Below are 12438 nucleotides of genomic sequence, written 5' to 3'. Positions count from 1 at the left end.
GAGCACTCGGCGTAATCCACAGCCCTGGAAAAGCCCCTCGGGGCTGGGATGGAGGGCACGGAGGGTCCTTACCCAGCGAATCCCTCTCCTCCTCGCTCAGGGCGATGGTTTCGTGTTCCGGCTGCAGGTACAAGCGGAACTGGTAGCGGTGGTAGCCGCTGTAGCGCGGGGGTTTGGGCCGCCCGTAACCTGAGATGGAGAAGAGAAGGGCTGAGCCAAAATTCCCACCGGAACCTGAGCGTCCCTCTGAGCCAAAATTCCCACCGGAACCTGTTCTCCATCACCCTCCTCCAGACCGGGATCAGCTCCCAGCTCCCTGCACTGGGACCCCTCACCACGCACCAGTTCAGGTGCTCCACGGGCAGAGTGGTCACCAAAACAGCTCCTCACCACATCGGGATCACCCTGACCTGTCCTCCATCCTCCCTCCGGTGTCTGCACCCTCCTTGGGCAGGGGACAAACCCGAGACCCCCCCCCAGCCCCCCACCAGGGCATGGCCTGCACCCCCTGGGCTGCCCCGGCCGGGTCTTGGGGTCCACGCTGTGCTCCAGGCTTGGGGGAGGTCAGTGCACAGCTGCCCAGATGTGGGGCCTGCAGCTGGCTCAGGGCGTGTCCAGCTGCTGAGGACAGAGAGGGATGGTTGTCCCTGGGAAAGGGACATCCATGGGATCCCCTCGCTCTCCATCAGGGGCAGGAGGATGTGACACCGAGGGACAAGAGGCTGAAACTGCTCACCTGCAGCCAGGTGAGTCCCCAGCCCCTCTCCCCTGGGGTGTGACCTCCCCAAGCCACGTCTGGCCCGTTTTGAAATGAAAGTCTTTGTTCCTGCAACATCACAGGAGTTGTTGGGATTCACCCACTTTTATCTTGTGTTTTTCTTTTGGGTTTTATCCCTCCCCCCTCTTTTTTTTTATTTTGCTCTGGTTTGGAGCCTTTCCAACCGCTAGGGAGTTTTTAAACCACTTTTGCCTCTAGAAGAAATAAGAGAAAAAGTGGCTTCTATTTCAGACAGCGCCCAGCTGTGCCCTGGGGAGCTCCTCGTGTCCCCCCCTTGTGTCTCCCTCGTGTCCTGGTGTGCCCCCCCCCAGCCAGCCAGCAGTACCACCCCTCGTCCCAGCTGGCTGAGACCCCATCTCTCAATTTGGGGTCTGCACTCACTTGTCAGGACCTTCCCTTTGATCTTCCCAACCCTCAGATCCGAGCCCTGAAAGGACAAAAAAGAGGGAGGTGAGGTGGAACTGGGACCCTCGGGAGAAACACGTGAGGGGATGGGTCCCTCCTGCCCCAACCCCCAGCTGTGCCCACGACTCCCCAGGGATTCATTTCCCAACATTTTGTGTGTTTTCCTTGTAAAGATCACTTGGGAGCCGCTCCTCGGGGGTGGGTGGGAAGGAGCATGCCAGGGTTTTTCTTTGGCTATTTGGGATTTAGTGGCTCAAGCCACAGTGCCCTGGCACACAGGTGACACTGCTGTCACCTGCACACGGAGACTGTGAATGTTCTGGAGATCCAGGCTGTGGCACACCGGGAAAGCCACAATAATTCCATTAAAAGCCTCGGTGCCGCTGGGCACACCGATATTTGGGAGAGCTGGCCCGTTCCAGGTGGGATTGTGGTGATTTCCAGCAGCATTCCCATGGCAAAGCTTTGGCTTTGCTCCCGACAGAAACTCCTGCTTGCAGAGCAAGTCCCACAGGGGGCTTGGATCCCCATCCCCATCCTGGGATGCTTTCCTGGGACACCGAGCATCCTTTGGGGACAAAGGCACAACAACAGGAGCTGCATCCACACCCCGGCCCCGCACATCCCACCTCACCCCTGTCCTGCTGTGCTATTCCCGGCCATTCCCAACCTCCCAGCGCTCGTAAATCCTCTCCTACAGCACCCGTTATTCCAGTCCTGCCCACACACGCTCTGCTGCCAGGGCTCCTCCGTCCTAACCTGCCCTGGGAGTTATTATCCCAAAAAAAAAAAAAAAGATGCCTCAGATAACTCCCAGCAAAAGTGCACGTGGGGAGCAGGGCTCGGTGCCTCGGCTCCCCCGCGATCAAAGCTTCCCTTTCCCTCCACAGGAACCTGCTCCGCACCGAGTCACGGCCAGTGACAGCGTCCCCTCCTGCCAGCTGCCCCTGGCACACCGAAGGTCACCGGGGGAGCCAAGAGCCCGCTCACGTCCCTGGCTCTCGGCTCCCCGACGCTGGCTCGCCACCTTGGCAGCCGCAGCCGCAATATCGCGGTGACGGGGAGGTGATGAGTGACGATTTGGGCAGGTTTGGGTGCCTGGGGTCACGGCGGGAGGGGAAGGCACGGCTCAGGGTGTGAGGGGAGAAGCACCCGAGGGTGCTGGAGGGGGACACACGGGTGCTGGTGGGGCTGCTGTGGCCCTGCCCAGATGTGCGAGCCCCGCGCCCATCCAGATGCGCGCAGACGCTCGGCAGCGCCCATCCAGATGTGCGAACCCCGCGCCCATCCAGATGTGCGAACCCCGCAGCCATCCAGATGTGCGCCGCCCGCCCAGCCGCACGGGGCTCGCGCCTCCTCCGCCCAGATGTGCACATGTGCCCGAGCCCTCCAGCTGTGCCTGCTCCCCCAGATGTGCCGCTGAGCGGCGGCGGGGAGGGAGGGGGAAGCTGCCGGCGCATCCCGGGCGCATCCCGAGCTCATCCCGAGCTCGCCGCGCTGCCGGGGCCGGTTGCCAGCCCCGGCTCTTCAAAGGCAGGGACTGCGGGTTTGTCTCCGCTCCTGGCAGGAACGCTCCCGTGCGGGGACCGCGCTGCTATTCCTGGCTTTGCCAGGGGCTTATCGGGACAGGCCGAGCCTCCTCCCTGCTTCCCTGCCCGCTGATGTGGGCTGCGTGCTCGCCCCGAGATGCTGCGGGTTCCTCGCTAGCCCCGGGCATGGGAGAGTCAAAGGATAAAGCTTCTTTTTAAGAGGCGAGAACAGGAAGAGGGCGGGAGGGAGAAAGTCGGGATGAGCGCTCCAAACCCTGCCTTTTTTTTTTTTTTTTTTTTTTTTTTTTTCCTGTAATAGTAAACAGCCATCCTGGGAGCAAGGAGCAAGCTCTGGGCACGGCTGCCGGGATGCGGGAGGGATTGGAGAGGTGGGCTGTGACGCCCTGTGACATTTTCTCCTTGTTTTTTGCTCGGGGAATGGCTTGTAGGAGGAATAACACCCCCCTCCAGCCCCTTTCCCCTTTGCTGACACGCCGGTGAGGGCGAGGGGAGCATCACACTCCGGCAGCTCCCAAAGATCCCTGCCACGAGCCGAGCTAATGGACACTGATGAGCTGCCGCGTTTATTAATGCCCTTTTATGAGAGCATTAATAGTTCCTAATGACACCATTTGAGCTTCCCAGCCTTTTATCTCCTCTTTCTCTCTTTCCCCCGCCGAGGACACGGTGTAGGAGGTGGAATTAGATATTCCCACCCTCCGGTCTGTGCCGGGTGGTGTCGAGAGCTGGCGGGGCACGGGATGCTCGTGCAGAGACCTGGGCAGCCTGAAAAATCTGTGCCGCACAGCTCGAGCGCCAGGAACTCCTCTCCGCGATTTTTTTTCCTTTGCCAAGGGAATGGGGAATTTTATCCCTCTCATTCCTGGTGCCCCGGACACGGAGCGAGGCTCCCTGGAAGCTGCACGTCGCAGCCGAGGGTGGGGGGGGGGGAGGAGGGAATAAATAAATAAACACAAATAAATTAAAGGCGGTGAGTCACGTTGTGTTTTCCTCTTGATCTTTTTTTTTTTGTTGTTTTCTTTTCACCCCCTTCGCTTTCTTCCCCCTCTCCAGAGCGTGTCTGATCCCATCGGAGAGGAGGGGAAAGGGATGGGTGGCGAGCTCTCGCCAGCGATTCGCCCGGGCGAGGACGGAGGGTTATGGAAAGTGGGTGTGGGAATCGGCACAATCGCTGGCAGGGCACCAGCACAAACAGATGACGGATGGGACCCAGGGAAGTGCAGCCGAGCAGGGCTGGGCTGCTCCTGCCTGGCTGGGAGCGCGTCCCAAGCCGGCCCCGGGGACCCCGGCACACCGGGGGGGGCTCAGCCAGGTGCGGGGGCTGCATCCCATGGGAAGCAGCCGAGGGGCGGACCCGGCATTAATCAAAAATTAATTAATTATCCGAAGGCCAGGTTGATCCCAAACACCCAGGGCTCCCCCTGCGCTGCTCCTCACGAGCAGGAGTGTGACGGGGCCGAGCGGCTTCAAAGCTCGGATTTGCTCTCCTCAATTCCTGCCATCCTTGGAATGAGGTCAGGATGGAGGAATTGGCATCCCGGGAAGGGCAGAGCCGCTGGGATGGCAACCCAGCTTCCCTGCGAGGCTGGAACGGGGAAGGAAAGGATGAGATGCTAATTGCAGGTGGATCTGGATCTGTTCCACCGCGTCCTTGCAGAGGAAGGTGAAGGTTTTGGGGTTTCCTCCTCCCTCCCCACCAAAACCAGCAGCAGTGGGGAGGACCACTCCTCCCCCAGCTCCCAGAAACATCCAGCCTCGTCCTGCTTTCCAACAAAAAGCATGTGAGCAAGCAGCCGATCCAAGAGAAACTCTCCCTCCGATTATCCCGGCTCGCAGGGAGGCCAGGAGGGAGCAGGGCAGGGCCCGGCCAGTCCCCAGCACTCCCAAACTCCGGCATTTCCCAGCTCAGCCGCCTGTTTGCACAGCTTCCAGCGGGATCCTGCTGCTGCATCTGGGCCACGGGATGCTCCCAAACTGCCCCGGCTCGCCCACGCCTCCCCGACCCCTCTCCAGCCCAGCCTTGCTTTTCCCGTCACCGCCGAGCTGGAATTTGGTGCCCGAAGGAGCCTGTCAGCCCCGACCCTGCGAGTCCTTTTGTGATGGGAAATGTCACATCCCATTATCCCAGCGTCGCTGTGCCGCTGGATTGTCGTGGAAAGAAATTGGGAGAAAGAGGGGGAAAAGAAAAATATGGAAAAACACAGAAATATTTTCATGGAAGAACCGGGGTGGGAGAGTCACCTGCAGCCAGGATGGGAAAGGATTCCTTGGGAATGGCCTCTCCTGGCTGCTCTATTGCTCCAAAGTTGCTTTGACAGCATTCCCAGGGCAGGGAATGACTTGACACAGGGATGTGACCCCACAGAGGTTGGATCCCATCACACCCCAAATCCAGGGAAACCTCCCCTTCCTGCTGGAGCCAGCCCAGCTTTCCCAACCCCAGCGCTTGTCCCGAGCCTCCTGCTCTGGTGCTTCCCCGCAGCCCCAGTTCCTGGATGCTGGGATGACTCAGGGCCGTCTCTTTGTGCTCTTTGTGCTCCCAGCCGGTTTCACTCTCCGGGCACAGCTGGAGACGTGGCCAGGCCATCCCGGGCCTGAGGCAGGAATGATTCCCAGAATTTCCCTGCTCCAAAAAAAAAAAAAAAACCAAAAAACCCGGCACCCCACGTGTCCATCCAAACTTCCCACCCGGATCCTCGCTGCCCAGACACTTTGCTTTTCCCACGTGTGTAAAAAACAGGAATGAATTCTCTCTCTCCAGAGCCTCCTGCTCCTCTCTCAGGCTCCAGGGATGTCCAGTCCAGCCCTGTGGTCCCCAAGGAGGGTGGGATAAGTGGAATCCTCTCCAGCTGCCAACCCTCTTACCCAGAGCCCATTATTTTAATTGATTACATTTTATATTCATGGGATTTCTCCAGTCCGGGTGGTATTTGACTTGTTCCCCGTCAGTCTGAGCCACATCCAGGCAAAAAAAAAGAGTGGAAAAGGTTTTTCCTTCTGCAGGGAACTTCTTTACAAGGCAGATTCAGGACTCCAGGAAAGCTTAACCTGACTGGGTTGGGATCTCACAGCTGATGGATTTGTCTGTCCGGGGACTGGCACAGGCACAAGCAACAAAATTGATGATTTTGGGTGATTTTAAGCCCAAAATCGTGCCAGGACACCCCATCCCAGCAGGCACTGACCAACACTGACTGCACACTCTCATCCCAGAAAATTCTCAACAAAACTCCTGGGAAGATTTGCTGAGGGTCCCCAGGGAGCAGGAGGGGTCCCCTTGTCACCCTTGGGAGCTCAGGCTGGAGCAGGCCCAGGGTTGTCACTGCTCCAACACGGATCTGAAGAGCTTCTCCCACTTTTCCAGGGTCTGGACTCCAAGGATTTACCCCTCCAGCCTTTAGGATCTTTAGGTAGCTCTTGGCACAGCCTGGATATTTTTCTAGCTCACGATAAGTGGGGAAGGCGACCATAAAAATATATTAAAAAATAAATATCGGGCACGGTTGTAATTTAAATGCAGCTTTGTCTGATCCACCCTAACGCCGCAGGGGAGGACGTGCCACGGGTTATTAACTCAGCAAAATAAACATAAATCACCTCCGTGCCTGGCTCTTTGCAAGGTTGTTTTTTTTTTTTTCTTTTTTTTTAAATCTAGAAATAAAACCCTGCACTCCATAACCCGAACCATCCCTGGCAGGGACCTTCCCGGGCTGCTGGCTCCCTCCTGGCAGTCCAAGGATGGCATTCCCAGCGCCAGGATCTCCCCAAATCCTGCAAAGAGGGTGAGAGACGCATCCCTGCCCATCTGCACCTCCCCTGCAGGATGTAGGTGAGGGGTCCGAGCCAGCGGGGCGGAGGCTGTGATGACACCGGGAGGGTTTTGAAACCTCAGACAAAACATTTGTGTTGAAAAAAGGAGAGAGATTTTGTTGGTTTTTTGTTGTTTTTTTTTTTTTTTTTTTTAATAGAACACCTGCGGGATTGAGGAGGCAGCTGGTTGGGGAGGGGGGAATGGGATGCTGGGATCCCTTCCCAAAAGTGCAGCCGAGCTGCCGTGGGAGGGCAGGGGAGATGTGGCTTTGCCAGGACACTCCTGGCGTGGGTTGGAGCGCTGGGTTTGGGAGTCGGGGCCGGTGGCTTTGCCAAGAAACTTCACGGAGGAGTTTCCCTGCTATCCCTTCCCTCTTCACCCCCCGGCAGGGAAGCACCAGGGGGTTGTTGAAGCAAGAAAGTGGAGCAAGATTCATAAAGTGAAAGTTGAATGAAGTGAAGGTTGAAAAAACGATGGTTGAATAAAGTGAAAGTGGGATAAAATGATGGTTGGACGAATGATGGTTGAATAAAGTGAGAATTGGATAAATGATGGTTGGACAGATGATGGTTGAATGAAAGTTGGTAAAATGATGGTTGCACCAGGACAGGGCTGTGCACTCCCTGCCTGCCCTGCTCTGCACCCTGGGCACTCGGGGGGTGCCTGCACCCCAAAGCCCCTTTTGGGGAGCGCCACAATCGCTTCCTGTGCGGTCACACCCCGGTCCCGGCCCCTGGGCCCTGCTGTAAATCCGGGGTGGTAAATGATGGATGGGATCGCTAAGAACAACAGGGATGTTGATAGCAACCCCAGGGGTGTGTTCGGGAGCTCGGCCCGGCTGCCTTGAACAGCCCCACGGTGTCGCAATCCCGGGCGAGCTCCCGCTCTGCTGGATGAATCACCCTGACCCACTAGCCCTGGGCTAGCCCGGCCAAGGGAGGGCTGGGGTGGGATTCGTCCTGCTCAGGATGAGGCCAAGACCTCCCTGGAGCATCCCTCGGTGGGATTCTGCTCTGCTGGGGTGGGAAGTGGTGCTGGATCTGCAGGAGGATGAGGAGGAGGGGATGAGGATGGCTCAGGCCACTTGGTGCCCCTCGCTGTGACGGTGCCATCACTCCAATGCCACTTGCCACACCCATTTTCCCAGACCACGCCTGCCCTGGGATTTGTCACCAGCCCAGTCCTTCCCAGGAGCGCCACCAGGGTCTCCCTTCATCCACCCCATGGATCCCTCAGGGCTCCCCATCACCCCCAGTTCTGATGGGACATCCCCAAAATGCAACAAAAGCTCTCAAGAAAGGTGAACTACGAGAGGTTTCCACAAAGCCCCCGAGATTGCAGTGGGAGGAACAAGCTTGACCTGGCCAGAAAAAAAGGCTGGGTAGGACTGGAAAGGTCTTTTCCATCCCAGTCCTTGGGAGTGGAAAACTTGCTTGCCTTGTGTGCGTGTAGCTTTAAGATGAGTTTGCTTTTCCAGCAGCAGATTTCCGGAGGATTCTTGGAGAAACACCAAATTTTGCCTAATTCAGTCATTTAAAGGCCTGTAGCCTGAATTCTGTGTGGAAGAGAGCGGAGCCTGCACTGGAACCTTCCCTTGGGATGTGTCCCCAGGGCGGCTCTGCTGCTGTGTCACCTTTGGGGACCGGGATCATTTCCTTTGGTGGTTGGGAACATTCCCAGTGCTGCCACCATCCAGGCTGTGGTCCCCAGCCACAGCCACGGCCGTGGGGCACCTGGGCCTCGAGTCCTCCCATGTGAACCACACATCCCTCCGTGAGGCACAGCCAGGCTGGAATCATGGAATGGGTTGGGTGGGAAGGGATTCAAACCCATCCAGTGCCACCCCTGCCATGGCAGGGACACCTCCCACTGTCCCAGGGTGCTCCAACCTCGCCTTGGGCACTTCCAGGGATCCAGGGGCAGCCACAGCTCCTCTGGGAATTCCGTCCCACCCCCTCCCCACCCTCACATCCAAGAATTCCTTCCCAATATCCCATCCAGCCCTGCCCTCTGGCAGTGGGAAGCCATTCCCTGTGTGCTGTTCCTCCATCCCTTGTCCCTCTCCAGCTCTCCTGGATCCCCCCTAGGCTCAGGCAGGGGCTCTGGGCTCTCTCTGGAGCTTTCTCCTCTTTTACCCCGAGCTCTCCCAGCTCCAGAGGGGCTCCAGCCCTCGGAGCAGCTCCGTGTTCCCCTCCAGGCTCATCCCAGCAGCTCCATGTCCTTGTGATGTTGGGGACCCCGAGCTGCAGGTGGGGTGTCCCCAGAGCGGGGCAGAGGGGGAAGAATCCCCTCCCTGCACTTTCCGCGGTGATTTTGGGGCTCGCACCCAGCCACGACCCCCAACAGATCCCGGTGGGATTTGGGGTGGGACTCTGAGCCCATCCCTCCCCCACATCCCACAGGGACACCAAATCCCCCCCCACAGCCGGCCCGGAGGGGCTGCCGGGGGGGGGCCCGGGGGTGCTCGCACACGCCGAGAAATCCTCCCCTGCAAATTCCTCCTCCCTGGGGTGTCTGATCCCCGTCCCAGGCACCTTCCCGGGCGCGGGGGCGGATCAAAGCCCGCGCGTGCCAGTCCTGCTCCCGCTCTGGGCCAATTTGGCTATTTCGGCTTCCCTAATCTGATGGGCTTGGGGGGGCTCATTTATTCCTCTGTTCTTTTTTTTTTTTTTTTTTTTTCTCTTTCTTTCTTTTGTTGTTATTTCTTTTCTTCCTTCCGCTGGCCAAAAATTCTCCCTCTCGCCCCCCCGATGACGACAGCCCCGGCCGGGAGGGGACGGCGCTGTCCCGGCCCCCGCCAGCGCATCCGGGCTCGGCCTCGCCGCTCCCCCCAAAATCTCCCCCACGCCGCTTCCTGACGGCTGGAATTGGCAGCGCTCGGAGGGAGAGTCCAGAGCTGCCCTTGGGACGGGAGAAATTCCAACCGGAAACTCTCCGGAGCAGCGAGAAGTTTTTCCTCACTTTTCCCTCCCGCCTGGGGCTTTGCTCGGGGAAGGGGTGCTCGGGATGCTCAGGAACGCTTTGGGTAATGAGAAGCAGCCAAATTCACCTTTTTAAATGGATTTTTTTTTTTGGCTGATGAGCATCCCACGGCCCGCAGGTTCTTGGCAGAGCCGCAGAGAAGCTGCTGACCCCTCCCCAAAAAACACAACCGCAGCAGCAGCAGGAGGAGGAGGAGGAGGACGAGGGGTTAAAGGCAGCGCTGCTGCTGCTGCTCGCCTGCCAAAAGCCGCTCCGGCGGTGCCATGGACTTCCCTTTCTTCCATAAAAGTCCACCGGATCCCGGCTCCCGTGGGATGCTGCAAGGAGGGGGCTGAGCCGCCCTACCTGGGGCGCGTGCAAGCGCCGGGGGCTGTTTGTGCTGTGATTCCCAAAAAAAAACCCCAAAAACCCCACCTCGGGAGCCGGGCAGCTCGCCCCGCTCCCTGCCCTGGCTCGGGCTCCGGAGAGGGGAAAAATTATTTTTATTTTTTTATTTTTTTATTTTTAATTTTAGGCGGCCCCCTTCCAGCCTGGCTGGGAAGGGATGTGGGGGGAAAAACTGGGAAGGGATGGCAGGGCTGGGGAAGCACGTGCTGCTCCTCACGGAGTTCCAACATCGCTCCAAAATCCCTGCTCCCTTCCAGGAGAGCCACAGCTCCTTCCCCACTGGGCTCTGGAGAGGCTGGTGGGGCGCAGGGAGAGGAAACACACAAGGGGTGTCCCCCCACTCCGTGGAGCCTCTCTTTGCTCCATCCCCTTCCCAAACCACGCTTGGACCTCCCAGCACCCCAAAACAGCCCCTGATAATTTTGGGACACTTGAGGGTGGCGGTGGTGCAAATATAAAGACCAAGGGGTCTTTTCCCAGCCCTCTTCCCAAACCTAGGGGTCTCCCAGAGGAGCTGTGGCTGCCCCATCCTTGGAAGTGTCCAAGGCCGGGTTGGATGGGGTTTGGAACACGCTGGGATGGTGGAATGAGATGAATTTTAAGTTCCCTTTCAACCCAAACCACTCCGTGATCCTGTGAAACTGCGTTTTCCCAGGAATTTGGATGGAGCAGAAACATAAAAAGAAACACGAAAAGAAATGTAAAAAGAAACGTGGAAAAAAAAAAAAAGTAATCAGGAGCTGCTCTTCCCCACAGAGATGCTCAAACTCCCCCCACGCTGAGCTCAGACCCCACAGATTTAGGATTTACTTCCCAATTCCCCTCCGGGGCTGTACCGGGGGACACTGCAGCAGGTCCCCGTGTTCGGGGGGGGTTGTCCCCAAAGCAGGACGAGTTGGGGTCCCCCCCTTGACCCCCCCCTCCCTCTCAGGCAGCTCGCCCGAGCCCCGGCTCAGTTACAGCAGCAGACGAGATGTCATCACACCGAGAGCCCGGGGCTTGCATCACAAGTGTCTTGCAGCGAAGAAAGCCAAATTTTTTACAGGAGCAGCACACACGCTCTCTCTCTCTCTCTCTCTCTCTCTCTCACACACAGCCTCGGTAATTAACTTAATAGGTTTCTTACAGAATGCCCCGTGAGTGATGCTCAACATATTCAAGTGTTGACAAGACGGCGCTGAACCCGACGCCTACACAACGGGCAAACGAGGCTCGGAGCGCAGACACACCTTCATTGTCTGAAACTTGTAGTAAAACTCCAAACCCGCCCTTGTGAAATGGGGAGCTGAGCAGATGGGGCTGAGTAACCCTTCAGCTGCCAGGACCTGGCGCAGGACCTGGCAGGACCCAGGTGAGGTGGCGGCCGGTGGTGCTCAAGACCCCGAAATTAATTTATGAGTGGGTTGGACAAGGTGGAGATCACAGCAGATGCTTCCGTGTGTATTTGGAATGTGTAATTCAGATTTTTTTAGCCCACTGGGATCGTCACCCTTGATCCTTGTGGGTCCCTTCCACCTCAGGGTATTCCACAATTCTGTGGTTTGCTGGGCACAGAAATAAATCAGCGACTTCTCACTCCTCTATAAAAACATCCACCCTTCAGAAATTGGCTGTAAATCTAAAGTGTTGTCCTTTGGGTTTGCTCCAGGTCAATATTTGGGCCGCTAATATTAAAAAAAAAAGCTGCTGGACTGTCCCTCCCCGTGTGTCACCTGCCCAGTTCCAAGAGGAACCATTCCCTTCCCTCCTGCCTCAGGAATTGTGCCACAAAAGACGCAATTTTAGTTTATCTGCGCTGGATCAGATCCCTATCCAAGAAAAACCAGCACCAAACATCCTCCTAAAGAGCCAACAGCACCTATGGTCACCCCCCCCCCCCCCCCAAAAAAAAAAAAAAGTGGAAAATAAATGCCTGGAAGAAGGATTGATGGGAAAACCAGTTTGGATGGAGCTGTGTCGCAAGAGGCAGCAGAGATCCATCTCCCGCTGCTTTTGGGATGGGATCTTGAGTCAGGAAAATTGCCCAAGAGAGGGTGGTCGTCTGTACAGGTTCCTCCAGGTTGGGAAATGTCCTTCCAGCGGCTGGGACCCGCGTGGAGCAATCCCAATCGCAGCCGGGCTGTCATCAGGGCTCTGACGAGCTCCCAAACCCGTTGGGCTCCTCGGCGTCCCCTCCACCTGCACGGGGTGCGCCCTTGTCCCTGTCGCCCTGGGGTGGGATCCGGTTGGATCAGGGGGAAAAGTCTGTCAGCAGCTGCTGGAGCAGCAATGGGATCATTCCCAAATGTCACGTCCGATGTTTTTCGGGAGGGTTGGAAGCCAAATTTGGTGGCTTTTCCCCGTCCTCCTGCTTGTTGTGACCTCAGGGCAGGCGCCAATCACTGCAGGGATGCAGGATCCGTCATTATTCCTAATTTTAAGAGTTGCAAAAGCATTTCAGATGTTTTGATCAACAGAGTAAAAATACCGGAACCTTGGGCACTGCAATTTTGGGGAATTTTTCCACTGCCAGAACTATCGGCACA

The 12438-nt window shown here is 57.4% G+C and overlaps 1 protein-coding gene across 2 annotated transcripts in view; it reads right to left on the bottom strand.

The window, feature by feature from the left end:
- The window catches only part of PEBP4 (phosphatidylethanolamine binding protein 4), a 75046-nt gene that overhangs the window by 6185 nt on the left and 56423 nt on the right, over positions 1 to 12438 (bottom strand). For both annotated transcript variants that reach the window (XM_088179843.1, XM_088179842.1), the window contains exons 6-7: positions 1160 to 1205; positions 73 to 189 (exon numbers count right to left, since the gene is read on the bottom strand). In XM_088179843.1, coding sequence (XP_088035969.1) covers positions 73 to 189; positions 1160 to 1205 — 163 coding nt within the window. The remainder of the gene's footprint in view (positions 1 to 72; positions 190 to 1159; positions 1206 to 12438) is intronic.

Source organism: Sturnus vulgaris, chromosome 28 (assembly GCF_052056855.1).
Source record: "Sturnus vulgaris isolate bStuVul1 chromosome 28, bStuVul1.hap1, whole genome shotgun sequence".
Taxonomy (NCBI): domain Eukaryota; kingdom Metazoa; phylum Chordata; class Aves; order Passeriformes; family Sturnidae; genus Sturnus; species Sturnus vulgaris.
Note: the sequence above shows the minus strand (reverse complement) of the source record. Positions and strands in the feature narration are given on the sequence as shown.